Raw genomic sequence first — 27,673 nt, forward strand, 5'->3', positions numbered from 1 at the left:
TTGGCAAAGGAGAAATGCTCACTAACAGGGATGATTATCAAATTTGTGCACAACATTTTAGAGAAATAAGCTTTTTGTGCAACATTTCAGGGATCTTTTATTTCAGCTCATGAAACCAACACTTTACGATTATATTTTTGGTCTATGGGTGGCCCGTACCACAGTCATCATGACATCATCCCACCTCTGTTGTCAGTGTAGTAATCTCATCACCAAAATCAACTGATAGATTTTAATCTGTCACAATATATTGCCAGTGTAGCAAGCAAGAGCACACCAGACATTTTTACATTTTAGTCATTTAGCAGACGCTCTTATCCAGAGCGACTTACAGTAAGTAGTGAGTGCATACATTTTTCATACTGGTCCCTCACGGGAATCGAACCCACAAACCTGGCATTGCAAGTGCCATGCTCTATCAAGCGAGCCACACGGGACTTAAAGTCCTCTCAAACATAAAGCAAAAAGGATCTGAAGGCTTTTCTTGTGGCCTCTCAACTTGACTTCCAGTTAAAATGTATGCAGCTCACTCATCACTTAAAAAATATGTCCAACCCCTATGTAGGTATAGTAGGCAGTGCACTGCATAGGTAAATGGAACATGACAAAGTAGCACTTGACAAAAAAAGCACCACTTGTATTTTTTGGTATTTTATAAGTCTGTAAGTTTTATCTTTTTACAAAATGAAGAAGAAAAAACAAAATGGAAAAAAATCAAACACTTCGCAATTCTCTTGGAGAACGCCCTGTTGTGTGTGTGTGTGCGCGTTTCACATGGGCCGGCACACAATCTCAAACGCCACACAATACTGCTGTCTTCTTGGCCTTCAGTGATAGAGGGAGGGATGGAGAGGGGGAACGGGAAGGCAAGAGGGGGAGTCTAACTAGACCTGGGTATCCAATAGTATTTATTTTCTTTCAAAAACTTTAGCTGCACTTGTTTTAGCTTGCCTGGCGCAACGGAACAGTCCCAAAAGTGCAAACCCTGCTTATCTGGAACTCTTGGCAGGATCAACCAAAACGCTCAAAGTATTCGAAAGAAAGCAAATACCATTTGAGCCCAAGATTGTCTCTAGCATAAAATAAATATAATTTTAAATATATTAGTGAAGAGGAGGAACAGAGGGACAAAGCAGGACAGTAGAGAGATGGGGTAACATTTAGGGGTGTGGTGCAGCAGTACTGCGCATCTGCCTGACACGCCTAGTCCATCTCCTCAGCTGTCTTGTGCGTCACATCAGCCTTCAATCTTTTCCTCCCTCCACAAGTCTCCTCAATCCTCTCCCTTTACAGTTTGGTTGCTGAGGGCAGTGGGTTGCTCAAGGCAGCTGTTGGCATTGCGATTCAGGAAGGCAGCCTCAGGGTTCCTTTGCTCAGCAGGAACTGCAGAATGCGGTCGACCAGCAGGGCAGCGACAAAGTCAACCACCAGGACGCGGGCAATGACTAGCTTGAACTGCAGGGGAGAAAACACATAGATTATAATAATTTATGCATCCTTTAGCACCTGTTTCCCAGACAGATTAAGCCTAGTCCTGGACTAAAAAGCAGTTAAACAGAGAACTTCCAAACATATTACTATAAACTTAGTTAATTCATTATAAAAAAGGTTCATACATGCTTATAAAGCAATACATCAAAGCAATCACACAAAATGTGTGTGAAAGTACAAATGTTGGATCTTAACTTCACCCGTTTCATTGCAGGAGGAAAATAATCAAGCAGGAGTTGAATGTTTGAAGAAATATTTAGAATCACAGCCAGGGGGCAGCTGGAAGCGGTGTTTATGTACAATGCAATAGCGTACCTACAATGTACCTTAGCCTGCAGGTCCACTGTGTGCCAGTTCAAATAGCCTATGCAGGCTCTATGCAGGCTACAGCGCATCTCGTGTGAATTCTTATGTGGATTATAAAACATTTACATATTTGTAGGGGGTATATTTATTTTTCCTTAGGGAAAATCCTTTTTTTTAGCAATTGTTTTATTATATGTTCAAGGCAAGCAATAGGCAGAATCAATTATTGGTGGCCTCAGTGCCTGTGTGGTCCAGCGTCTACAGCCGCTGACCCCGGGAGATATATGCCTGTCCATCCCACTGCCTCAAATCCATCCCACTGCCTCCTCAATAAAAACAAAACAATTACGAAAGGAGTGGGATTGCCCCACTCTTTAAAAAATACCTTTAAGAAAAAAAAAATCGGACAAATAACAATTAGATTGTGAGCGCACATCCAACATAAAACATAATTATAAATAATACAAGGTATGCTAAATTGATTAATAGAAAATGCACAGACCTAGCAAGCAAAAATAGACTGTGAAACAAACAGTAGCCTATTATCGGTTTTCACACCTTTCATTATGTGACAATGGATAGGCTAATGGTTAGCCTACAGAATATGAACAAATACTGGTCTGAAAAACGCGACTGCTCCCGCAAGGAGAAAGAGAACTGCTGCTTTTCAGTTAACATAACTACTATAAATCACGATGCACATTTGAATTTCTTAATGAGAAGGACATTTTTGTGATCAAATTAAGATCCGACATCTGTATAATATATGCTGACCTCTGTTGGTATATCCACAAGAGCAAACTGCTCGTTGAATTCAGGCGAGGATCCTGAAAGAAGGCCCACGATTGCCAGACCTGAAAGGGCGATACTCCATAGCAGCGGTCTGTTCTCACTCAGAGACTCCATGAAAGGATGACCCTAGAAAAACACACAGTATTAGTGGAATACATGTGTTATTCAATGATGGCTAGGATAAGTACTGCATAGTCTATCCATTGTATAGAAAATGGGCCACATTTTTTATTAGGTATCCCTTATGTAGGCTTAATGAAGCCTTCATAAGCCCTACATAGAATCCTCAAATATTTTATTTGCAAAGAAAGGCCTTAAAAGGGATCATGAAGGCTACATTAAACCTAAGACATGGAGGAGGAAGAGCAGTACCTTGTAGTTAATGGCAAAGGTAGCCATCTGCATGGCCATAGACATTATGTACACTGTGCTGTTGATGAGACTGGGCTCAAACTCTTTGTACAGGTCCGCAAACCGCTCCGCCCTAAAAGATAAAGGACAACGGACAGAGGATTATGAGAGGGGATACTTGGACTGGTTGGAAACAAGACAATGTCAATAATTGTAGGGTGAACATGTACGGTTAGTACAGTGTGGGCGCAAATACAGTATCAACAAGTCTGTAGGTATCTATAGTGTGTGTGATAGAGAATGTGTGTTTGCGCGCTTGCATGTGTGTATGCATGTATGTGTACCTTGGAGGACTTCTGGTCTGCGCTCCTTTGTACAGGTATACCAGACTACAGAAGTGAACAGCAAACTGCAGCAGTACTGTCAGAACAGTGTACAGGTTGAAGATGTTAGGTAAGGGCCGCTCTTTAGACAGAGTCTTCAGGGGCTGGAAAGAACAAGAGAAAATAGGATGAAAACTTAAAAGGGCGCTTTTTCACATCTCCCCTGTATGATCAATTTCCTGGAACGTTTGGTGCCCTGAGCCGCACTATAAAGCATGTGTGAAACACAAATTAATCCTGGCTAAAACGAATCCTGGACCTGCGTTTGTAGCGGGTCCAAGATGCAGGACCAGAGTATCAGGAGTCGCATGGAACTTTTTTGTAAACAAGCTAGCTCGCTAACGTCATGTAGAATGTGTGTCTTGCTAATCGCACCCTGAAATGGTTATTTTCAGGTCTTGTGAAAGCAAAACTTATTTTGTAGAATTCTCACACTCTCCAGGAAAACGGACCAGGGCACCGAATTTAATGTGAAAACCCCCTAAGTTGAGTTAAAGGCTTAACTTGAAACTACACCTGTTAGCACTAGGGCTACATAATATGGTTTCCTACCAATCACAACTACAGTACAAGCATTACATGGATGTCACAGGTTCTTTCTCAATACTCTTTCCTCGATTCCTTATGTCCTTTCCTCCTAAAAAATGTCTGTCGGGAACTGATGAAAGGATTCAAGGAAAATAAACGCTTCCCTCTGACGTTTTGACGAGGCAGGGAAGGAGGCAGGGAGGAGAGGACACAAGAAACTGAAGGAGGAAAAACTATCAAGAGAAAGCACTAGTGTTTTTCCCTCCATGTGACCTTTCACCTTTGACCTGGAGATGAAGAGAAAGCAGCCGGCCAATAGCAAGCCCTGTAGGGTGGCCTGGAAGTCACTGAACTTGACCCCCTCCAGGTAGAGGACAGACTGGCTGTAGGCCAGCACCAGCGCGTTCAGCGCCAGGATCTTAAACATCTGTAGTGTGGTCACCAGCGTACAGCGGCCCTGCTTTATCACGTGGCAGACTAGGCAGGAGGAGATGATAAAGAGGGAGAAGGAGACAGTGTGTGAGTGAGTGAGTGAGTGTTTGTATACAGTGTGGGTGTAAACAAAACACATTTTTTTATTTTTAAGTACTGATTATGTGTGTGTATGTTCCTCACTGCACTGTATGGAGGACAATTTGGAGGTGAAGGGGGCAGCAATGGAGGCATCTCCCAGTTTCACTACTTGAATCTGATCTTCTTCCAGCTCCTTTAAGACTTGACTAATCCTCTCCTACAACAGAATAAACACCAAATGGTTAACAACACACACAATCACCTCTCCCTCCCTCCTTCCCTACCCCAACACACACCACCTTCTGTGTGGCTAGCTGCTCCTCTCTCTGGGCCATGACCCTTTGCCTGGCTGCCCTGGAGGTCAGTTTGACCCCTGAGCTGGTGACCGGAGGTAGGGAGGGTCTGGAGTCGGCTGCTGGAGTCTCCTTCTCTCTGCCCCTCTTCCTCCTCTCAGGCATACGCTCTGGAGCGTTGGCCAACAGAGCCACACCTGATGGGGGGAAAGGGGGACGGAAGGAGAGAGGGTGGGGGGAGGGAGGGAGAGGGTGGAGAGAGAGAATGGTTACAAAATGACTCACATATAGCGACATTGTTTATAATAATAAGAGGTTAGCATAAATTTCCCTACTGAGACAATAAAGGTTGAATTGAAGGTATCATGGTCTAAGACAGGTGTGTCGTCCGTTAACGTTGCTGAATATTGTGCACAGCTTTGAGTGACATGTCGAATGACCTCACCGATATGAGAGTGTTTGAGTGCTCCGACGTCATTGGTCCCGTCTCCACACATCAATGTTGTATAGCCCAATCCTTTAAGACTAGTGATTACAAACTCCTGTAACACAATAACAATACACACAGTTAGCACAAAACTAGCCTCAAAATGTACCGCCAGTTCTTGAGTGTGTTGGTTGTACACCGTGTACAAAACCCCCATTCTTGAAACACACAGGAAACTGTTGAGCATGAAAAACCACAAACCAGTGCATCTGGCACCTACTAACATACCCCGTTCAAAGGCACTTAAATATTGTGTCATGCCCGTTCACCCTCTGAATGGCACACATACACAATCCATGTCTCAATTGTCTCAAGGCTGAAAAATCCTTATTTAACCTGTCTCCTCCCCTTCATCGACACTCCCCAATAAGGGATCATAGCTTTCAGCTGGATTCACCATGTCAGTCTGTCATGAAAAGAGCATGCGTTCATAATGTTTTGTACACTCAAGAATATATGTAGTCTATTTTTTATTATCTAATAAATTCATTACATCAACAAAAATTGAGTAAAATAACAACAATTGGAATTGAAAGGTAATCAAACCGAACAAAGCTTTTTTGACACAAAAATAGAATTCAGTGGGAGTGTCCAAAATTGAACCCTATTTAATCCCTATACTGTATAGTGCACTACTTTTGACTAGAGCCCTATGGGCCCTGGTCAAAAGTAGTGCACTAGAAAAATAGAAGGGTTCCATTTCTATATGGAGGCAAGAAGACTGACCTTCTGTTTAGGGCTGACCCGTGCGAACACCCGGACATGCGGCAGGAGGGCGTGGAGCAACCGGGTGTCACTGGTCAGTCTGGTTAGCCCCTCCCCCGTCACACACAGATCATACTGATCGACCAACGAGGGGACGGATGGCGGGGGCAGCGGAACACACACACTGCCGTCTATAGACTCCCACTGCCACTCACCTGGAAGGAACAACGGCACAAGTTACCGTATTATAGTGCATTCTTTAAAAAGCGACACACTACACCTGGGTTAAAAACATACATATTATGTCAAATAGTCTCAAGTACTTAAGGTGCGCTTGATTTGGTTTGCATATTATTCCATTGTACTGGGGCGAAGTAGATCAAGTGCAGCTCAAGTATAATATATATGCATTTGACCCAGGTCTACAATACATGCACTGTCCACTATAGATCCCTTCATTACAACAATCATATGGTTACATCATCAGTGCATTAGTCTGTAGATTAGTCTAGTACAGAGCCCTCCAACCATGTTCGTGGAGAGCTACCGTCCTGTCTGTTTTCTGTCCAACCCCAGTTGTAACTAACCTGATTCAGCTTATCAACCCGCTATTAGAATCAGGTGCACTAGATTAGGGTTGGAGTGAAAACCGACAGGACGGTTTTCAGATCAAGCATAAATTGGCTCTTAGTGTGCCCTACCCTGGTTGGGTCTGGCCTGCAGTATTAGTGTGTGTTCCTTCTGGATGAAGTTGAGCTCTCTGGCCACATGGCACGCTGTTAGAGGGTTGTCGCCTGTTATCATCACCACCTGAGGGAGAGACGGAGGAGAGGAGTGTTATGTGTATGTGTGGTGTGTAGTGTGTGTGCGCGTGACTGTGTGCATGGATGTGCCTGATATTATTGTAATAATTGTAATCTGTGTGAATGTGTGTGAGCGTGCGTGTGTATTTTGAGACAGCCTTCTCACATGATGCGATGCCTCCTGGATCTCTTTAATGACAGCCTTGCTGTCGGTCTTCAGGGGACACGAGACGACCATGAAGCCGGCAAACTGCAGGTCACACTCCAGAGCATCACGAGTCACCTCCCGCACCTGTACAGACAGCCACAATACACCCAGTCACACAAACAACCAACCCCTGCTGTAAAAGAGAGACACCCTCAACTAACCGCTTGGCTGAGGTTCACGAAAGCCTTGTAGCTAACGTGGTACTTTATTTATCTCGAAGACCCAGAACTACCCCACCCTCTCTCTCAGCTGAGCAGCTGGGTTGTTGAGAGTATTGAAATAGCGTGCTACGTTAACTATGAGGCTTTCGGGAAACTCATCCCCTCACACAGAGCAGGACAGGACCGATAGGTGAGTTAGACAGGACAAGTAGGTGAGATAGGTGAGTTAGAGAGGACAGGGCAAGACGGGTGAGTTAGACAGGACATGGCAGTTTATTAGGTACACTCATCTAGTACCGAGTCAGACCCCCATTCGCCTCCAGAACACCCCAAATTCTTTGGGGAATTGACATGTTGCTCAATTAGTATCAAGGGACCTAACGTGTGCCAGGAAAACATTCCCCACACCATTACACCACGCCACCAGCCTGTACCGTTGACACTAGGCAGAATGGGGCCATAGATTCATGCTGCTTACACCAAATCCTGACTCTGTCATCAGTATGACACTACAGGAACCGGGATTCGTCGGACCAGGCAATGTTTTTCCACTCCTCAATTGTCCAGTGTTGGTGATTGCGTGCCCACTGGACCTGCTTCCTCTTGTTTTTAGCTGATAGAAGTGGTCATCTGGGTGGTCATCTGCTGCAAAAGCCCATCCGTGACAAGGATTAACGAGTTGTGCGTTCTGAGATGCCGTTTTACACACCACTGTTGCACTGCGCCGTTATTTGCCTGTTTGTTGCCCGCCTGATAGCTGGCACGATTATTGCCTTTCTCCTTCGACCTATCTCATCAACGAGCTCTTTTCGACCACAGGACTGCCGCTAACTGGATGTTTGTTTGTCGCACCATTCTCGGTAAACCATATACACTGTCGTGGATGAAAAGGCCAGGAGGGCGGTCGTGTCTGAGATAATGGATCCAGCGCACTTGGCACCGCCGATCAGACCGCGCTTAAAGTCGTTTAGGTCACTCGTTTTGCCCATTCTAATGTTCAATCGAACAGTAACTAAACGCCTCGAAGCCCGTCTGCCTGCTTTATATAGCGATCTATTTTCGTGAACAGGGTGGTGTACCTAATAAACGTTTATTTTATGAAAAAAATATTACTAACAACAACAAAATGTAAAAAATTTTGACATCCGTGGAATAAGTCTCTGCCACATGACAAAATGTGTAGAATTGCAGGAAATTTACTTAAAAATGAACGTTTTCTCTCCGATGCTAAGAGGCAGGTCTTCCAGGGCCCAAGATTTGGTTCGTCCAGCCATGCACTACCGAAGTCATAGTAAAACTCATTGTATGCTATTTTTTATCTCACGTGAGTTGTGTTCTGATTATGAGGGGGTCCCTGATGAATTTGCTATCACAAAAGGTCCCCCCGGCCGCAAAAAGTTTGAGAAACCCTGAGTTAGATAGGACAGGACAGGTAGGTGAATTAGACAGGACAGGTAGAGTTACCTGTTGGTGGCTGAGGTGTCCGATCTCTCTGTATCCCAAGGCCAGAACCCTGGCCCCTTCTCGGGACATCTCCCTGTGCACCTGGTCATAGCTGGCTGGGCACTCTGAGAACTACAGAAACAAACAAATGGTTAGAACAATGATAATGACAAAGAAAGTGTAATAAGCAGGTTGTAACTGCAACAATGACGTATCTACTCAACACTGAGATGATGTACTTGTATGTGAAGTGTAGTACAGTAGACATGTATTATATTGACCATAAAGATACAGTTGAAGTCAGGAAATGTACATACACTTAGGTTGGAGTCAATAAAACTCATTTTTCAACCACTCCACAAATTTCTTGTTAACAAACTATAGTTTTGGCAAGTCGGTTGGGACATCTACTCTGTGCATGACACAAGTACTTTGTCCAACAATTGTTTACAGACAGATTATTTCACTTATAATTCACTGTATCACAATTCCAGTGGGTCAGAAGTTTAGATACACTAAGTTGACTGTTCTTTTAAACAGCTTGGAAAATTCCAGAAAATTATGTCATGGCTTTAGAAGTTTCTGATAGGCTAATTGACAACATTTGAGTCAACTGGAGGTGTAACTGTGGATGTATTTCAAGGCCTACCTTCAAACTTAGTGCCTCTTTGCTTGACATCATGGGAAAATCTAAAGATTTTCAGCCAAGACCTCAGAAAAAAAATTGTAGACCTTCACAAGTCTGGTTCATCCTTGGGAGAAATTTCCAAATGCCTGAAGGTACCACGTTCATCTGTACAAACAATAGTACGCAAATATAAACACCATGGGACCACGCAGCCGTCATACCGCTCAGGAAGGAGCAGTTCTGTCTCCAAGAGATGAACGTACTTTGGTGCAAAAAGTACAAATCAATCGCAGAACAACAGCAAAGGACCTTGTGAAGATGCTGGAGGAAACAGGTACAAAAGTATCTATATCCACAGTAAAACAAGTTCTATATCGACATAACCTGAAAGGCCATTCAGCAAGGAAGAAGCCACTGCTCCAAAACCGCCATAAAAAGTCAGACTACAGTTTGCAACTGCACATGGGGACAAAGAAATGTCCTCTGGTCTAATGAAACAAAAATGGAACTGTTTGGCCATAATGATCATCTTTATGTTTGGAGGAAAAATGGGGAGGCATTCAAGCCGAAGAATACCATCCCAACCGTGAAGCACAGGGGTGGCAGCATCATGTTGTGGGGATGCTTTGCTGCAGGAGGGACTGGTGCATTTCACAAAATAGAGGGCATCATGAAGTAGGAAAATTATGTGGATATATTGAAGCAACATCTCATGACATCAGTCAGGAAGTTAAAGCTTGGTCACAAATGGGTCTTCCAAATGGACAATGACTCCAAGCATACTTCTAAAGTTGTGGCAAAATGGCTTAAGGACAACAAAGTCAAGGTATTGGAGTGGCAATCACAAAGCCCTGACCTCAATCCTATAGAACATTTGTGGGCAGAACTAAAAAAGCGTGTGCAAGCAAGGATGCCTACAAACCTGACTCAGTTACACCAGCTCTGTCAGGAGGAATGGGCCAAAATTCTCCCAACTTATTGTGGGAAGCTTGTGGAAGGCTACCCAAAACGTTTGACCCAAGTTAAACAATGTAAAGGCAATGCTACTAAATACTAATTGATTGTATTTGAACTTCTGACCCACTGGGAATGTGATGAAATAAACCATTATCTCTACTATTACTCTACTATTATTCTGACAAGTGGTGATCCTATCTGACCTAAGACAGGGAATTCTTACTAGCATTAAATGTCAGGAATTGTGAAAAACTGAGTTTAAATGAATTTGGGTAAGGTGTATGTAAACTTCTGACTGTATATTCAATTATACATTAAATGTTAGTATTCTATTTAAAACAATGATTTTTACCATGTCCCTGAGTGTCTCTGGAGCTCCTTTGACAGTGGAGACATAGCAGAGGTCAGTGGAGCCCAGTTTCTCATAGGAGGCGAGTACGGACATCCTCTTCAGAGCACTGGCAAAGTGGAACCGCTGGTGGATCTTCAGGCCTGGGGTCTTTATACCGCGAGCAAACACCTTTTCATCTACACCACAGAGAGAGGGACAGAAGGGTAGATATGATGCAAACATATGGAGACACACACAGACACACACACACTTTCACTTCTGGTGTACAAAGAGGAGACAGAGCAAAAATCCTGAGGTACACACACGCGTGCACACACACACACACACTACCTTTAGTGAGGGTCCAGTCAGCAGCAGTGAGCATGGCCTTCTCCAGGGGGTCGCCTACCAGCTGTCCGTCGTCAAGGGTAACTAGTGAGTGACAAGTAGCAACCACCCGATGCGTTTCCACTGGGATCTCTGACACAGGCATCACTTCTTTCCCTTCTCTGGAGGAGTTTAGAAAAGGTTTACAAACAAATGTAAAAAGATACTTCATATTCTTCCAAAGGTTTTAATACGATTAAATAATGATAAAAACATGTCAGTTGCTCTTTAAATGTCACTCCTCAATATGACAATACTCACAGTATGACACCAGCGCATAAGGGCATTGGTAACAACTTTACTTAACCCAGACCGTTACAATGCATTATGATGCCATTATGAAGCCTTTAAAAGATCTTAATATCATCAGGTCCAGTCAGTCTTTGGAAAAATTTGCAACAAAGAAATGTATCATACTGAAAAATCTAAAAAAGAGAGTGTACCTGAGGCCTGCGACCCCCCGCACAACCAGATGGTCGCTGGTCAAGGTGCCCGTCTTGTCAAAGCAGCACACCTCCACCTTGCCTGCAAACGGGATCCTGAAGGGCTCAGTGCAGAACACATCTATGAAAGGGAGAAGAAAGACAGGGGTGAGCCAAATAGCAGAACAGCGAGGTGGACTGGCATCATTAAGTACAACAAACATTACTATGCCAGTTTCAGAACCACTTTCACAACACATACATCCACACACCACCCCGCCCGCCACACACACACTGTTGACTCACAGAGCTTGGCCAGAGCGATGAGGGATGTGTTGACTGCCAGAGACAATTCTATAGGGAGCTCAGGTGGAACCACGGAGGTCAGGATGAGAGTACACTCCAGGAACAACTTATACCGGTTCCTGCTAGGGTCCTTAGTTCCTGCAGGGGAGAGCACACAGAGACAGTTACACAACTAAACTCAGCAACAAAAAAAAAACGTCCTCTCATTGTCAACTGAGTTTATTTTCAGCAAACTTAACATGTGTAAATATTTGTATGAACATAAGATTCAACAACTGAGACATAAACTGAACAAGTTCCGCAGACATGTGACTAACAGAAATGGAATAATGTGTCCCTAAACAAAGGGGGGTTCAAAATCAAAAGCAACAGTCAGTATCTGTGCCCACCAGCTGCATTAAGTACGGCAGTGCATCTCCTCCTCATGGACTGCACCAGATTTACCAGTTCTTGCTGTGAGATGTTACCCCACTCTTCCACCAAGGCACCTGCAAGCTCCCGGACATTTCTGGGAGAAATGGCCCTAGCCCTCACCCTCCGATCCAACAGGTCCCAGACGTGCTCAATGGGATTGAGATCCGGGCTCTTCGCTGGCCATGGCAGAACACTGACATTCCTGTCTTGCAGGAAATCACGCACAGAATGAGCAGTATGGCTGGTGGCATTGTCATGCTGGAGGGTCATGTCAGGATGAGCCTGCAGGAAGGGTACCACATGAGGGAGGAGGATGTCTTCCCTGTAATGCACAGCGTTGAGATTGCCTGCAATGACAACAAGCTCAGTACGATAATACTAAGACACACCGCCCCAGACCATGACGGAATCTCCACCTCCAAATCGATCCCGCTCCAGAGTACAGGCCTCGATGTAACGCTCATTCCTTCGACGATAAATGTGAATCCGACCATCACCCCTGGTGAGACAAAACCGCGACTCGTCAGTGAAGAGCACTTTTTGCCAGTCCTGTCTGGTCCAGCGACGGTAGGTTTGTGCCCATAGGCGACGTTGTTGCCGGTGATGTCTGGTGAGGACCTACCTTACAACAGGCCTACAAGCCCGCAGTCCAGCCTCTCTCAGCCTATTGTGGGCGGTCTGAGAACTGATGGAGGGATTGTGCATTCCTGGTGTAACTCGGGCAGTTGTTGTTGCCATCATGTACCTGTCCCGCAGGTGTGATGTTCGGATGTACCGATCCTGTGCAGGTGTTGTTACACGTGGTCTGCCACTGCGAGGACGATCAGCTGTCCGTACTGTGAGACGCCTAAGACAGCGCTACAGGGAGACAGGACGGACAGCTGATCGTCCTCGCAGTGGCAGACCACGTGCAATTTATTGCCCTGGCCACATCTGCAGTCCTCATGCCTCCTTGCAGCATGACTAAGGCACGTTCACGCAGATGAGCAGGGACCCTGGGTATCTTTCTTTTGGTGTTTTTCAGAGTCAGTAGAAATTCCTCTTTAGTGTCCTAAGTTTTCATAACTGTGACCTTAATTGCCTACCGTCTGTAAACTGTTAGTGTTTTAACAACTGTTCCACAGGTGCATGTTCATTAATTGTTTATGGTTCATTGAACAAGCATGGGAAACAGTGTTTAAACCCTTTAAAATGAAGATCTGTGAAGAGAAAGCTATGCAGTATGTTTGCACACATGCCTGTAAGTTGCTTTGGATAAAAGCATCTGCTAAATGGCATATATTGTTATTATTAATAATAATAAAAAATACAGTTATACTGCATGTAGTCAGGAAAAACCTGCTGCTCTCTCCTGACGTCAGGGCCTATTTCAACAACTTGTTTTATAACATTTTATAAAAGGAGGAATTTGTGTTTAAGTCATGTTTTTTTAGAATGAATAGGGCCCTTCGGCAAGACTGTCAATGTTCAGTAAAAATGTTTAGTGAGTAGAATAATATCTCCTTAAATTGTCTCTTGGCTAATAAACTACCGCCAAGATATAAAGAAACTGTATAATGGAGAAATGCTCTAAGTAGGACCACCTGTGCTTCTGCCTCTGCATTGCTTGTTCCATGGGGTTTTAGAATGGGTATCTGTGAAGAACTTTTTGACAACTGCTGACATAAAAAGGGCTTTATAAAACACATTTGATTGATTGCATTGCGTTGTTCACTGCATCCCTCACCTTCCACCCACACATAGCCAGCAGCAGCGATGGCGAACACCAGGAGGAAGAGGATGAAGATGAATGTTTCCAAGTTGTTGGCTGTCACCCTCTTCACTCCAAACAAGATGGTCCTCAGCAGTTTACCCTGTAGACAGGCGTAGTTAACAACACCAGGGTTGTATTCTTTACTGAACACCGGAGCAAAAACATTTTGCAACAGAAAATGAAAACAAGCGGTTCTTATTGGACAAATTCGGTCATCAAGAGCAGCAGCCCCTCACCTGAGAGGTATAGAATCCGGTTCTCAACACATAAGCCACACAGCCATTGTCCACAGCTACAGAAAAATGAAAAATAAGAAAAACAAACTATTATGATTTGCTCTTAGTGAGACAAGATAGATACAAGGGCAGATTCAATCTATTCTGAGGATGAGGGAGATGACAGTTGAAACATAATTGATCTAAAATATAGATTTGTTTTTATATTGATAAGTGATAACAAAATATAGATTTAAAGTGCTTTATATTTATAATTGTTCATCTCAAAGTGCAAATAATGCAGGACATTTCTGCCTTATAAGTGAATAATATACTGCACAGTAGGTAGGAACTGACGTTTGAGTCCTACAGTGGCACGGAGCGGGGGGCTGTGCTGCACCACCTTAGTCCCACCCGAGATAATGTGGAGGCGGGCATCACCCTGAAGGTCCAATACCCTCTTTGTATCCAGATCCTCCACCGGCTCCTAAACACACAACATGGTAGAACTTCAAATTAAAAACTACTTTTAAGGATTAATGGAGCCTATGATTTATAAGCATATGATTTTGCTACATCATTTGTGGAGCATCTTTGATATTCTATGCTTATGAACTCTTTATGAATGATCTATAGTAACATTCCCATTGTTTTGACAATCTACAGTGATCATCCTTGAGAAGTTTCTACTTGATTGGAGTCCACCAAATTCAATTGATTGGACATGATTTGGAAAGGCACACACCTGTCTATATAAGGTCCCACAACTAACGGTGCATGTCAGAGCAAAAACAAAGCCATGAGGTCGAAGCAATTGTTCGTAGAGCTCAGATCTGGGGAAGGGTACCAAAACATTTCTGCAGCATTGAAGGTCCCCAAGAACACAGTGGCCTCCATCATTCTTAAATAGAAGAAGTTTGGAACCACCAGGACTCTTCCAAGAGCTGGCAGGCCAGCCAAACTGAGCAATCGGGGGAGAAGGGCCTTAGTCAGGGAGGTGACCAAGAATCGGATGGTCACTGACAGAGCTCTAAAGTTCCTCTGTGTAGATGGGAGAACCTTCCAGAAGGACAACCATCTCTGCAGCACTCCATCAATCAGGCCTTTATGGTAGAGTGGCCCGACAGAAGGCACTCATCAGTAAAAGGCACACGACAGCACGCTTGGAGTATGCTAAAAGGCACCTTAAGACTCTCAGACCATGAGAAATAAGATTCTCTGGTCTGATAAAACCAAGATTGCACTCTTCGGCCTGAATGCCAAATGTCACGTCTGGAAGAAACCATGCACCATCCCTACGGTGAAGCATGGTGGTGGCAGCATCATCATGCTGTGGGGATGTTTTTCAGCAGCAGGGACTGGGAGACTAGTCAGGATCGAGGCAAAGATGAACAGAGCAAAGTACAGAGAGATCCTTGACGAAGAGCGCTCTGGAGCGCACCTTCCAACAGGACAACGACCCTAAGCACAATGCCAAGACAATTCAGGAGTGGCTTCGGCACATGTCTCTGAATGTCGTTGAGTGGCCCAGCAAGAGCCCGGACTTGAACCCAATCGAACATCTCTGGAGAGACCTGAAAATAGCTGTGCAGCAACGCTGCCTATTCAATATGACAGAGCTTGAGAGGATCAGTAAAGAAGAATGGGAGAAACTCCCCAAATACAGGTGTGCCAAGCTTGTAGCATCATACCCAAGAAGACTTGATGCTGAAATCGCTGCCAAAGGTGCTTCAAAGTACTGAGTAAAGGGTCTGAATACTTATGTAAATGTAATATTTCAGTTTTTGTATTTTTTATAAATTTGCAAAAATTTATAAAAGCCTGTTTTTGCATTGTCATTATGGCGTATTGTGTGTAGATTGATGAGGAAAAACGTACAAAAAATGTACATCAATTTTAGAATAAGGCTGTGTAACGCAACAAAATGTGGAAAAAGTCTGAATACTTTCCGAAGGCACTGTATATTGTCCAGATAGACTACATTGTTTTACATGATTGTTATCTAGTCTAGTATAGGACAGGCTTCCCGTCTGTCTGACCTTCATCTGAGGAACTGACTCTCCCGTCAGCATGGCCTCGTCCACGATGCAGCGCCCTCTCAGCAGCAGCACGTCACATGGAACCAAGTTCTCCTGGGGAGAGCGGCCTGGGGGGGAAGAGAAAGACAGATATATACTGTGTCAAACCAACGTGAGAATACTGTTCATTGACTACAGCTCAGCATTCAGCACCATAGTATCCTCAAAGCTCATCACTAAGCTAAGGTCCCTGGGACTGAACACCTCCCTCTGCAACTGGATCCTGGACTTCCTGACGGGCCCCCGCCAGGTGGTGAGGGTAGGCGACAACACATCCGCCATGCTGACCCTCAACATAGGGGCCCCTCAGGGGTGCATGCTTTTACCCCTCATGTACTGACTGTTCACACATTAAGTTTTCCAGACGACACGACGGTGGTATGCCTGATCACAGACGACGATGAGACAGCCTATAGAGAGGAGGTCAGAGACCTGGCAGTGTGGTGCCAGGACAACAACCTCTCCCTCAAAGTCAGTAAGACAAAGGAGCTGAACGTGGACTACAGGAAACGGAGGACCAAGCACACACCCGTTCACATCGACAGGGCTGTAGTAGAGCGGGTCGAGAGTTCCTCGGTGTCCACATCACTAAGGATCTATCATGGTCCAAACACACCAACACAGTCGTGAAGAGGGCACAACAACGTCTCCTCCCCCTCAGGCGCTGAAAAGATTTGGCATGGGCCATCAGATCCTCAAAGAGTTATACAGCTAAACCATCGAGAGCATCTTGACTGGCTGCATCACTGCTTGGTATGGCAACTGCTTGGCATCAGACCGCAAGGCGCTAGAGGTAGTGCGTATGCCCCATTACATCACTGGGGCCGGGCTCCCTGCCATCCAAGACCTCTTTACCAGGCTGTGCCAGAGGAAGGCCCAAAACTGTCATAGAATCAAGCCATAGACTGTGCGGTAGTAGAGAGAACAGTCTATAACCAACAGGGTCCTGAAAAGCTTCTATTTACTCTCAAACCATAAGACTTCTAAAAAAGACTGTTAAATAGCTAATCAAAATGGCTAGCCGGACTACCTAAATTGACCCTTTTTTGCACTGACTATGCACATACACTGGACTCTACCCACACACTCACACATACTTACACCAACACAACATATGCCCAAACACACATTTTCAAACTCACCACATACACTACCGGTCAAAAGTTTTAGAACACTTACTCATTCAAGGGTTTTTCTTTATTTTGACTATTTTCTACATTGTAGAATAATAGTGAAGACGTCAAAACTATGAAATAACACATATGGAATCATGTAGTAACCAAAAAAGTGTTATATAAAATATATTTGATTTGTTTTTGAGATTCTTCAAATAGCCACCCTTTGCATTGATGACAGCTTTGCACACTCTTGGTATTCTCTCAACCAGCTTCACCTGGAATGCTTTTCCAACAGTCTTGGAGTTCCCACATATGCTGAGCACTTGTTGGCTGCTTTTTTTATTATCTATCTTGTTGCCTAGTCACTTTACCCCTACTTACAATGCATTCGGAAGGTATTCAGACCCCTTACCCTTTTCCACATTTTGTTACGTTAGACTTCTTCTAAATGTACTAAATAAATAAATATCCTCATCAATACCACTGACGAGTTCTGACTATAAACTTGAAATATTGTTAATTATCAGGTATCCTATTGAAATATTAAGCACCATAGTCTAGTTTCCACACCAGAAGTGAATGGTTATCTGTAAGCTTGGAATGTATTGAGTAAAGGAAGGGCAATCACGTGGCAGGCACTTATAAGGATGGAGAGATGTGGTTTAGTGGAAGGGGGCAGCGGTCAGATCAGGTCACATTAAGGGAGAAGGAACAGTTTATGGCCCGCATCACTTACTTTCCTGCCTAGCAATAACGATGTCATATTTCGAGAAAAGGACGACGTCACCCGAATTGGGGTATTAATACTACCACTGGTGGAACCATGTCTTTGTCTTATGCAGTTGAATGAACTTGGTTTAAGCTTTACTAATCATCCGTGAGTTTTACTAGGTTTACTACAGAAATAGCTTATTTACATAAGTATTCAGACCCTTTGCTATGAGACTCGAAATTGAGTTCAGGTCTGAATACTTTCCAAATGCACTGTATATGTACAGTACATGGCTGCCTCAATTACCTAGTACCCCTGCACATCGACTGGATACTGATACTCCCTGTATATATACACATTTTATTTTCTACTCCCTATATATAGCCCTGTTATTTTTACTCGTTATTCGCTGTGTATTTCTTCCTCGTCACAATTTATATTTTACCATTTTGTATCTTATCTTTAACTCTGCATTGTTGGGGCCTCCCGAGTGGCGCAGTTGGCTAAGGCAATGCATCGCAGTGCTTGAGACGTCACTACAGACCCGGGTTCGATCACAGGCTTTGTCACAGCCGGCCATGACCGGGAGACCCATGAGCTGGCACACAATTGGCCCAGGTCCGAGTTAGGGGGGAGTTTGGCCGGCCGGGATTTCCTTGTCCCATTGCGCAATAGAGACTCCTTGTGGTGGGCCGGGCACCTGCAAGCTGACTTCGGTCGCCAGCTGGATGGTGTTTCCTCCGACACATTGGTGCGGCTGGCTTCCGGGTTAAGCGAGCAGTGTGTCAAGAAGCAGTGCCGCTTGGCAGGGTCGTGTTTTTGGAGGACGCATGGCTCTCGATCTTCGCCTCTCCCGAGTCCGTAGGGCAGTTGCAGCGATGGGACAAGACTGTAACTACCAATCGGACATCACAAAATTGGGGACAAAAAGGGGCAAAAAAAATATATACAGTGGGGAGAACAAGTATTTGACACACTGCCGATTTTGCAGGTTTTCCTACTTAGAAAGCATGTAAAGGTCTGTAATTTTTATCATAGGTACACTTCAACTGTGAGAGACGGAATCTAAAACAAAAATCCAGAAAATCACATTGTATGATTTTTAAGTAATTAATTTGCATTTTATTGCATGACATAAGTATTTGATAACCTACCAACCAGTAAGAATTCCGGCTCTCACAGACCTGTTAGTTTTTCTTTAAGAAGCCCTCCTGTTCTCCACTCATTACCTGTATTAACTGCACCTGTTTGAACTCGTTACCTGTATAAAAGACACCTGTCCACACACTCAATCAAACAGACTCCAACCTCTCCACAATGGCCAAGACCAGAGAGCTGTGTAAGGACATCAGGGATACAATTGTAGACCTGCACAAGGCTGGGATGGGCTACAGGACAATAGGCAAGCAGCTTGGTGAGAAGGCAACAACTGTTGGCGCAATTATTAGAAAATGGAAGAAGTTCAAGATGACGGTCAATCACCCTCGGTCTGGGGCTCCATGCAAGATCTCACCTTGTGGGGCATCAATGATCATGAGGAAGGTGAGGGATCAGCCCAGAACTACACGGCAGGACCTGGTCAATGACCTGAAGAGAGCTGGGACCACAGTCTCAAAGAAAACCATTAGTAACACACTACGCCGTCATGGATTAAAATCCTGCAGCGCACGCAAGGTCCCCCTGCTCAAGCCAGCGCATGTCCAGGCCGTCTGAAGTTTGCCAATGACCATCTGGATGATCCAGAGGAGGAATGGGAGAAGGTCATGTGGTCTGATGAGACGAAAATAGAGCTTTTTGGTCTAAACTCCACTCGCCGTGTTTGGAGGAAGAAGAAGGATGAGTACAACCCCAAGAACACCATCCCAACCGTGAAGCATGGAGGTGGAAACATCATTCTTTGGGGATGCTTTTCTGCAAAGGGGACAGGACGACTGCACCGTATTGAGGGGAGGATGGATGGGGCCATGTATCGCGAGATCTTGACCAACAACCTCCTTCCCTCAGTAAGAGCATTGAAGATGGGTCGTGGCTGGGTCTTCCAGCATGACAACGACCCGAAACACACAGCCAGGGCAACTAAGGAGTGGCTCCGTAAGAAGCATCTCAAGGTCCTGGAGTGGCCTAGCAAGTCTCCAGACCTGAACCCAATAGAAAATCTTTGGAGGGAGCTGAAAGTCCGTATTGCCCAGTGACAGACCCAAAACCTGAAGGATCTGGAGAAGGTCTGTATGGAGGAGTGGGCCAAAATCCCTGCTGCAGTGTGTGCAAACCTGGTCAAGAACTACAGGAAACGTATGATCTCTGTAATTGCAAACAAAGGTTTCTGTACCAAATATTAAGTTCTGCTTTTCTGATGTATCAAATACTTATGTCATGCAATAAAATGCAAATTAATTACTTAAAAATCATACAAATGTGATTTTCTGGATTTTTGTTTTAGATTCCGTCTCTCACAGTTGAAGTGTACCTATGATAAAAATGACAGACCTCTACATGCTTTGTAAGTAGGAAAAATGGCAAAATCAGCAGTGTATCAAATACTTGTTCTCCCCACTGTATATGTATAAAAATAATAAAAGAATATACACTACTGTTCAAAAGTTTGGGTTCACTTAGAAATGTCCTTGTTTTTTAAAGAAAATCAAATTTTTTGTCCATTAAAATAACACCAAATTGATCAGAAATACAGTGTAGACATTGTTAATGTTGTAAATGACTATTGTAGCTGGAAACGGCTGATCTTTTATGGAATATCTACATAGGCGTACAGAGACCATTATCAGCAACTGTCACTCCTGTGGTCCAATGGCACGTTGTGTTAGCTAATCCAAGTTTAATTTTAAAAGGCTAATTGACGATTAGAAAACCGTTCTGCAATTATGTTAGCACACTGAAAACTGTTGTTCTGATTAAAGAAGCAATAGAACTGGCCTTCTTTAGACTAGTTGAGTATCTGGAGCATCAGCATTTGTGGGTTCGTTTACAGGCTCAAAATGTCCAGAAACAAAGACCTTTATTCTGAAACTCGTCAGTCTGTTCTTGTTCTGAGAAATGAAGGCTATTCCAGAGGACATACGGAACTAAATTGTCATGGTGTGAGCGTCCTGGGGGGGAAGACAAAGTCATACTCACACTGTGTCAAACTGGCTGGGGCTCGATCTCAATTAGTCTCTCCACGATTCCTCGCATCTCATCTCCTCACCTCCTTTTCAACAGTATTCGAGGACAAAGTCCAAGGTCCCTCCCCTTTTTCTCCAATGCATTTTTTAAAGGAGGCGAAGATATAAGATGTGTGAAATTAAGGAAAGATGATTTGAGAAAGAGTCAGGTTCTAGTTTGAGAAAATACTCTGGAAGGGGAAGGGTTAACAGACTTTAAAAAAAAAACATATACACACACATATATACAGTATATACATATACATATATTTAACCTTTAACTAGGCAAGTCAGTTAAGAACAAATTCTTATTTACAATGACGGCCTACCAAAAGGCCTCCTGCGGGGATGGGGACTGGGAGTAAAAATAAAAATAAATTAAATACAGGACAAAACACACATCATGACAAGAGAGACAACACTACATAAAGAGAGACCTAAGACAACAACATAGCATGGCAGCAGCACATGACAACACAACATGTTAGTAACACAACATGACAACAACATGGTAGCAGCACAACATGGCAGCAGCACAAAACATGGTACAAACATTATTGGGCACAGACAACAGCACAAAGGGCGAGAAGGTAGAGACAACAATACATCACCCAAAGCAGTCGCAACTGTAATTAAGAGTGTCCATGATTGAGTCTTTGAATGAAGAGATGAAACTGTCCAGTTTGAGTGTTTGTTGCAGCTCATTCCAAATGCTAGCTGCAGCGAACTGAAAAGACGAGCGACCCAGGGATGTGTGTGCTTTGGGGACCTTTAACAGAATGTGACTGGCAGAATGGGTGTTGTATGTGGAGGATGAGGGCTGCAGTAGATATCTCAGATAGGAGGGAGTGAGGCCTAAGAGGATTTTATAAATAAGCCTCAACCAGTGGGTCTTGCGACGGGTATACAGAGATGCCCAGTTTACAGAGGAGTATAGAGCGCAGTGATGTGTCCTATAAGAAGCATTGGTAGCAAATCTGGTGGCTGAATGGTAAAGAACATCTAGCCGCTCGAGAGCAACCTTACCTGCCGATCTATAAATTACGTCTCCGTAATCTAGCATGGGTAGGATGGTCATCTGAATCAGGGTTAGTTTGGCAGCTGGGGTGAAAGAGGAGCGATTACGATAGAGGAAACCAAGTCTAGATTTAACTTTAGCCTGCAGCTTTGATATGAGCTGAGAGAAGGACAGTGTACCGTCTAGCCATACTCCCAAGTACTTGTATTAGGTGACTACCTCAAGCTCTAAACCCTCAGACGTAGTAATCACACCTGTAGAGAGAGGGGCATTCTTCTTACCAAACCATATGACCATTGTTTTGGAGGTGTTCAGAACAAGGTTAAGGGCAGAGAAAGCTTGATGTGGAGCGTTTAACACAAAATCCGGGGAGGGGCCAGCTGAATAGAAGACTGTATCATCTGCATATAAATGGATAAATCAAATCAAGTTTATTTTATATAGCCCTTCGTACATCAGCTAATATCTCGAAGTGCTGTACAGAAACCCAGCCTAAAACCCCAAACAGCAAGCAATGCAGGTGTAGAAGCACATAAGAGAGCTTCCTACTGCCTGAGCTATTTTGTTGATGTAAATTGAGAAGAGTGTGGGGCCTAGAATCGAGCCTTGGGGTACATCCTTGGTGACAGGCAGTGGCTGAGACAGCAGATGTTCTGACATTGTACACTGCACTCTTTGAGCGAGGTAGTTAGCAAACCAGGCCAAAGACCACTCAGAGTAGGGCTGGGCAATATAGTTTTTTTTTCTCTCGATATATTTGAGTTTATGTTTTAGTGGATATGGAAAATGCCTGTATCCAAGAATCAAGGTTCTGTTATAATGTTGTTATGTTTTACAAATGCAGCATCTCACTGTCTCTTCTCTGTCAGCCCAATGGCGAATTGCGTGACAACACGTGCACAGAGGATATCCATCAATCACAACCCAGGACAGCCTTTCACAAATTGCAACCACGCCGAAGAAGTGTAGCGGCGGTAAGCGTTCCACCAAAATGGAAAGTGAGGAAGTGAGCTTAGCCTCTCATGCGGATGAAATCGTCCCCAAAAAGGGCAGCAATGTTTTTTCAGTAATATAGAAGTGGTTCGGGTTCAAGAGGTCTGATGTTGAGCAAAACGAATGTCCTGTGCAAAATGTGTCTAAAGACAATTGCTACGAAAAGCAGCAGCACAACCAACCCCTTCCATCACCTGCAACTGAATCACCTCGGTGGAATGGAAGGAATGCGTGAGACTACGCAATACCGATTCCAGTCGCCCAATTCCCAAAACGTCTGCTAAAAGACAAACTACCATAGCCGCATCCTTTTCAAACGTAATCCCGTATGACCAGAAAAGTTTGAGGTGGAAGGAGATCACGGATGCAGTGACGTATTAAATAGCGAAAGATATGGTTCCAATCTTTACAGTAGAAAAGCCAGGCTTTAAAAAGCTACTAGGTACAGTTGGCCACAAATATCTTCTGCCAAGACGCAAGTATTTCACGGAAGAAGCCCTGCCGCGACTATACACTGCTACCCGCGAAAGAGTCGCAGAGAAGCTGGCTAGAGTTTCTTATTTTTCCACCACAGCCGATCTATGATCAGACAGAACGCCAGAGCCAAACCTAAGTTTGACAGTCCACTACATAAATGAAGACTGGAAATTGCACAATGTCTGCCTCCAGACGTCTTACTTCCCCGATGATCATACGGGTGAAGTCTCAAAGACTCTCTGGAAGATGAGCGAAGACCGGCACGTGTGCATGACAACTGACAGCCGGAGCAACATGATAAAAGCATTGCGATTGAGCAACTGGACCCGCCTGCAGTGCTTTGGGCACAGGCTTCACCTCGCCATCGGTAAGTGTGACATTGGATAATTAAAGTGCATTCAAAAAAGTTATGTTCAGGCCAGCTGTAGGCTAATGTGTTAGTAGTTGTGTCATTCTGCCAATCGAATAGGAAATAACCACAGGTTGTTTTAATTATAACAAATTAACTAAATTAATACATTTCAATCAAAATGATTATATAAATTACATATTCAAACAGCTAGTGGTCAAACATTCCTAAACAATAGAATAGAAGTGTGGGTGTGTGTTGTTCATTTGTGTTGTTCATTTGTTTTGCACAAATAGGCCTTGAGGCCTTGTATATTTTTTTATTTTAATAAAGAAAATTCAGTTAACAATTATGTCTTGGCCTTTTTAAATTTGTTTAGAGAAAAACAAGAAATCGAAATATATATCGTATATCATCCATACCTCAACAAAAAAAATTTGATATTACTTTAGGCCATATCGCCCATCCCTACCTCAGAGACACAAATACTCCTTAGCCGGCCCACAAGAATGGAATGGTATACCGTATCAAAAGCTTTGGCCAAGTCAATAAAAAAAGCAGCACAACATTGCTTAGAATCAAGGGCAATGGTGACATCATTGAGGACCTTTAAGTGACACATCTATAACCTGAGCAGAAACCAGATTGCATACCCGAGAGAATACTATAGAAATCAAGAAAGCCAGTCAGTTGATTATCGACGAGTTTTTCCAACACTTTTGATATACAGGGCAAAATAGAAATAGGCCTATAACAATTAGGATCAGCTTGATCTCCCCCTTTAAATAAAGGATGAATCATGGCTGCCTTCCAAGCAATGGAACCTTACCTATTGAGACGATGTCCCCGGGGACTAGTTCATCACTGGACACAGGCCTCCACTTCCTGTTGCGATAAACCTATTGGGAAACATGGGCACAAACGTGTAAATATCAGGGGCCTGTTCAGTAGGGAGAAAATGTTTTGACACAGAGTAAAACAGGGAGGTACTAGCTACACTTGTTCAATAATAAGAACACACAAATACGTTCGTTTCCGTTTCAAAACATTTTACACGGTGTGCCCTACTGAACACGACACGGACAGATCTATATAAATCCAGATCAAATCGATAATTTGGTTAATGCAGCATTTCCCAAACTAGGGGTCGCAAAACTCCTACATGGGTGCCAGGTAGCCTGGCGGGTAGGAGCGTTGGGCCAATAACCGAAAGGCTGAAACTGAAAGGTTGCTGGATCGAATCCCAGAGCTGACAAGGTAAAAATCTGTCGTTCTACCCCTGATCAAGGCAGTTAACCCACTGTTCCCCGACCGCCAATGGCGTGGATGTCGATTTAGGCAGCCCCCCACACCTCTCTGATTCAGAGGGGTTGAGTTAAATACAGAAGACACATTTCAGTTGAATGCATTCAGTTGTACAACTGACTAGGTATCCCCCTTTCCCCCAATTGTGGCTCTAACTTGTGAACGATATGACCCTATTATGACCCTATTCCTGCAAGCTAAGACTCTCAGGAACAAGTATGTGTCTTCTATTTCCCTCTACCACGCACAAAAGCATGACTCGTTAGAACCGAGTGGACAGAACCAGCCACCAAAATCAGACTGGGGGGGATATTCTGGGGGAAAAGATTATCATAATTGAAAGCAATGATGGTGTTCTTTTCTACACAGAAGATCATACACAATTATTGGCTGATGATTCTCTGATGCATTTCAATCACTTCAAACCATACTCCTCTCAGATTGAAGTACTGCCAGACTGATTTGCCATAGACCCAAATAAAAAAGTAAACATTGGCTGTTGATTACATCATTACATCACGCAAAAAAAGTTTACCAAAATGGGGTCTCAGCCCAAAAAAGCTTAGGAACCCCTGGGTAAATGAGTCTGATGCTAGTATATAATGGAAGTCAGGGCCTTCGTTTTACAACTCAAGAATAACAAGGCTCTGGTGAGAACTTGTTGATCTGCACTTGAGCAAGAAGAACAGGCATCTGTGCATGTATCATATCATCAAATATCAAACAACATGATAATTTACGATAAAGATACAGTCGTTCACCTGGATCATGTAGGGTTTGTTCCCCATGCGTCGTATCTCAGACATGTTCCTCATTTGCTGTTGTACCAGAGAGGCTTCGAAGGCTACCAGCATGAAGAGAGTGAACACGCTGTAGTACCAGTACTCATCCAGACACCACAGACCAACACAGAACACCTGAGGAGAGAGAGAGCATCCATCTGTACACTTGTTGAGCGGTACTGCGCTGGCCTAGTTGACGAATCGGCATCCACCATAGTTGCTAGAACTGTACTGGAAAGGACCATGTGAAAAGAAAATATCTGAGCTCGTGCAGTACGGTTCAGGTTAGCACGATAGTACTGAAAGGGTATTATTATTGAGTCAATACTATCCCATATGCCCTTAAAGAGATCAATATAGAAAGTGAAAGAGAATTGAGAGTGATTTTACTACGTGTCATATTACTAGACAAAACATGCAAATATGCAAGCACGCGCACACACACACCTGGAAGACGAAGAAGGGAGCGGTGGCTCTCTCCCTGAAGAGTTCCAGGAAGTCCGGCACCACCATCTCAGCGCGGTTGGTCCCATAGCGCTTCTCGGCGGAATGCAGGTCTGTCTCCTCCTGGTAGCCTCGCCAGGCCTGGAAGAAGCCCATTGGCTGTCTGATGGGGAACGACACGGGGAGGAAACACTTCCTCTCCTTGCTGTCGAAGATGTAGCAGATCTTCTGGAACTCAAAGGAAAGGATTCCCTCACCGTTCTCATCCTGAGGAGAGAGCAGGAGAGAGAGATAGAGAAAGAGAGCAAGCGTGTACATGAGTTAAAACACACACACACACAAAAATGTGCCATCCAAAAAGCAGTATAACTGACTAGCATAGAGATGTTAAGAGGACCATTCTGACGCCATGCATTGCCCACAAGTTTCAACCAGTGGACCTGGGTCATGTTCAGCACAGCACACCGTAGCAAAACGTTTTGCAACAGTTACAAACGTTTCATCCCCATTGAACACAACCATGGGTTAAGTAAACAGGGTGTAGGCCAGAGGAACAAGGCAAACTCACCCTGTCTCTCTGCAGTTGTACCAGCTCAGCAGAACCATTGTTGGGGGTGGGTATAACCTTAGCCAGGGTGGCCTTGTGTGGGTCTGGCTCCTGTTTATACACATCGATTCACAGCATGTGAGCAATTCACATACTCTGACAGACACAGCCTTATAATCATGTCAAAACTTTCTGGACAAGGGCACAACTCTATTACACATAATTTCAAAATGTCCTTGTGTAGAGCATAAAATAATGCTAACTAGAGTGATCACCAGTTACGTTGGGCAGTGTTAGTTCAATCTCCAACACCTAATTCCAAAACAACTGCAGATGATCCATCCACTTTACCTTGGAGCAGGTGAGCCAACAGTGCGCGTGCACGGACCAATAACCGGAGAGCGCTGTGAGGACGTGCGCGATCCCGATGGCGGCGAGAGCTAGTAGGCCTGCTTCTGGGTACTCGGAAGTACCGTACACTCCGAGCCACACGTACAACCAGCCAGGGTACAGTACGGCTAAAAAAGGTAGAACCGTGCCGTGGAATAGCCGGGGCCTGCGCCGATACAGCGACACTGAGCTAACGTTCTCGTCGTCAGTATCGGCGCTGTCATGCTGGCTGTTCATTGAGGGGGGCTTTTGCTGGTTCCCCGGCCCCTGATTCCCGTCCTCCGCAACCATATTCCTGTTTCTTAGTCGCGTTCGTTTTTGTCCCTCTCTCTCCGGGCCCCCTCTAACCTCCCCCTAGCTTTTAGTGTCGGTGGTAAGGCAGTTTCACACAATCCAGTTGTTTTAGTCCGGTTTTCTGAATCGGC

General features: G+C 44.2%; 1 protein-coding gene across 2 annotated transcripts; it reads right to left on the bottom strand.

Annotated features, from left to right (window-relative positions):
- Positions 1–80: 80 nt before the first annotated feature.
- LOC139565093 (endoplasmic reticulum transmembrane helix translocase-like) lies at positions 81–27,539 on the bottom strand. Of its 2 annotated transcripts, none has more exons than XM_071385161.1 (25): positions 27,210–27,539; positions 26,880–26,969; positions 26,315–26,578; positions 25,847–26,002; positions 24,610–24,679; positions 15,917–16,023; positions 14,235–14,364; positions 13,899–13,954; positions 13,636–13,762; positions 11,496–11,633; positions 11,211–11,331; positions 10,732–10,889; positions 10,402–10,577; positions 8,486–8,596; positions 6,819–6,944; positions 6,551–6,659; positions 5,871–6,064; positions 5,103–5,199; positions 4,664–4,854; positions 4,467–4,581; positions 4,132–4,328; positions 3,285–3,427; positions 2,962–3,073; positions 2,572–2,715; positions 81–1,455 (listed from the first exon to the last, which is right to left on the bottom strand). In XM_071385161.1, the coding sequence occupies exons 1-25, from the start codon at positions 27,537–27,539 to the stop codon at positions 1,345–1,347; spliced, it is 3,573 nt and encodes a 1,190-aa protein (XP_071241262.1). In that variant the 3' UTR covers positions 81–1,344. The 2 variants fall into 2 exon arrangements, with proteins under 2 accessions (XP_071241262.1, XP_071241260.1); XM_071385159.1 differs by having other exon boundaries at positions 4,661–4,854.
- Positions 27,540–27,673: the final 134 nt, after the last annotated feature.

Source organism: Salvelinus alpinus, chromosome 36, assembly GCF_045679555.1.
Source record: "Salvelinus alpinus chromosome 36, SLU_Salpinus.1, whole genome shotgun sequence".
NCBI lineage: Eukaryota > Metazoa > Chordata > Actinopteri > Salmoniformes > Salmonidae > Salvelinus > Salvelinus alpinus.

Excerpts from the sequence above, each read along its gene's own strand:
- LOC139565093 (XM_071385159.1), bottom strand. The coding sequence starts at position 27,539 with ATGGTTGCGGAGGACGGGAATCAGGGGCCGGGGAACCAGCAAAAGCCC. Across the intron at positions 11,332-11,495 it reads CATCGCTCTGGCCAAGCTCT|ATGTGTTCTGCACTGAGCCC; the intron begins GTGAGTCAACAG and ends TCCCTTTCATAG. Across the intron at positions 6,660-6,818 it reads TCCAGGAGGCATCGCATCAT|GTGGTGATGATAACAGGCGA; the intron begins GTGAGAAGGCTG and ends TCTCTCCCTCAG.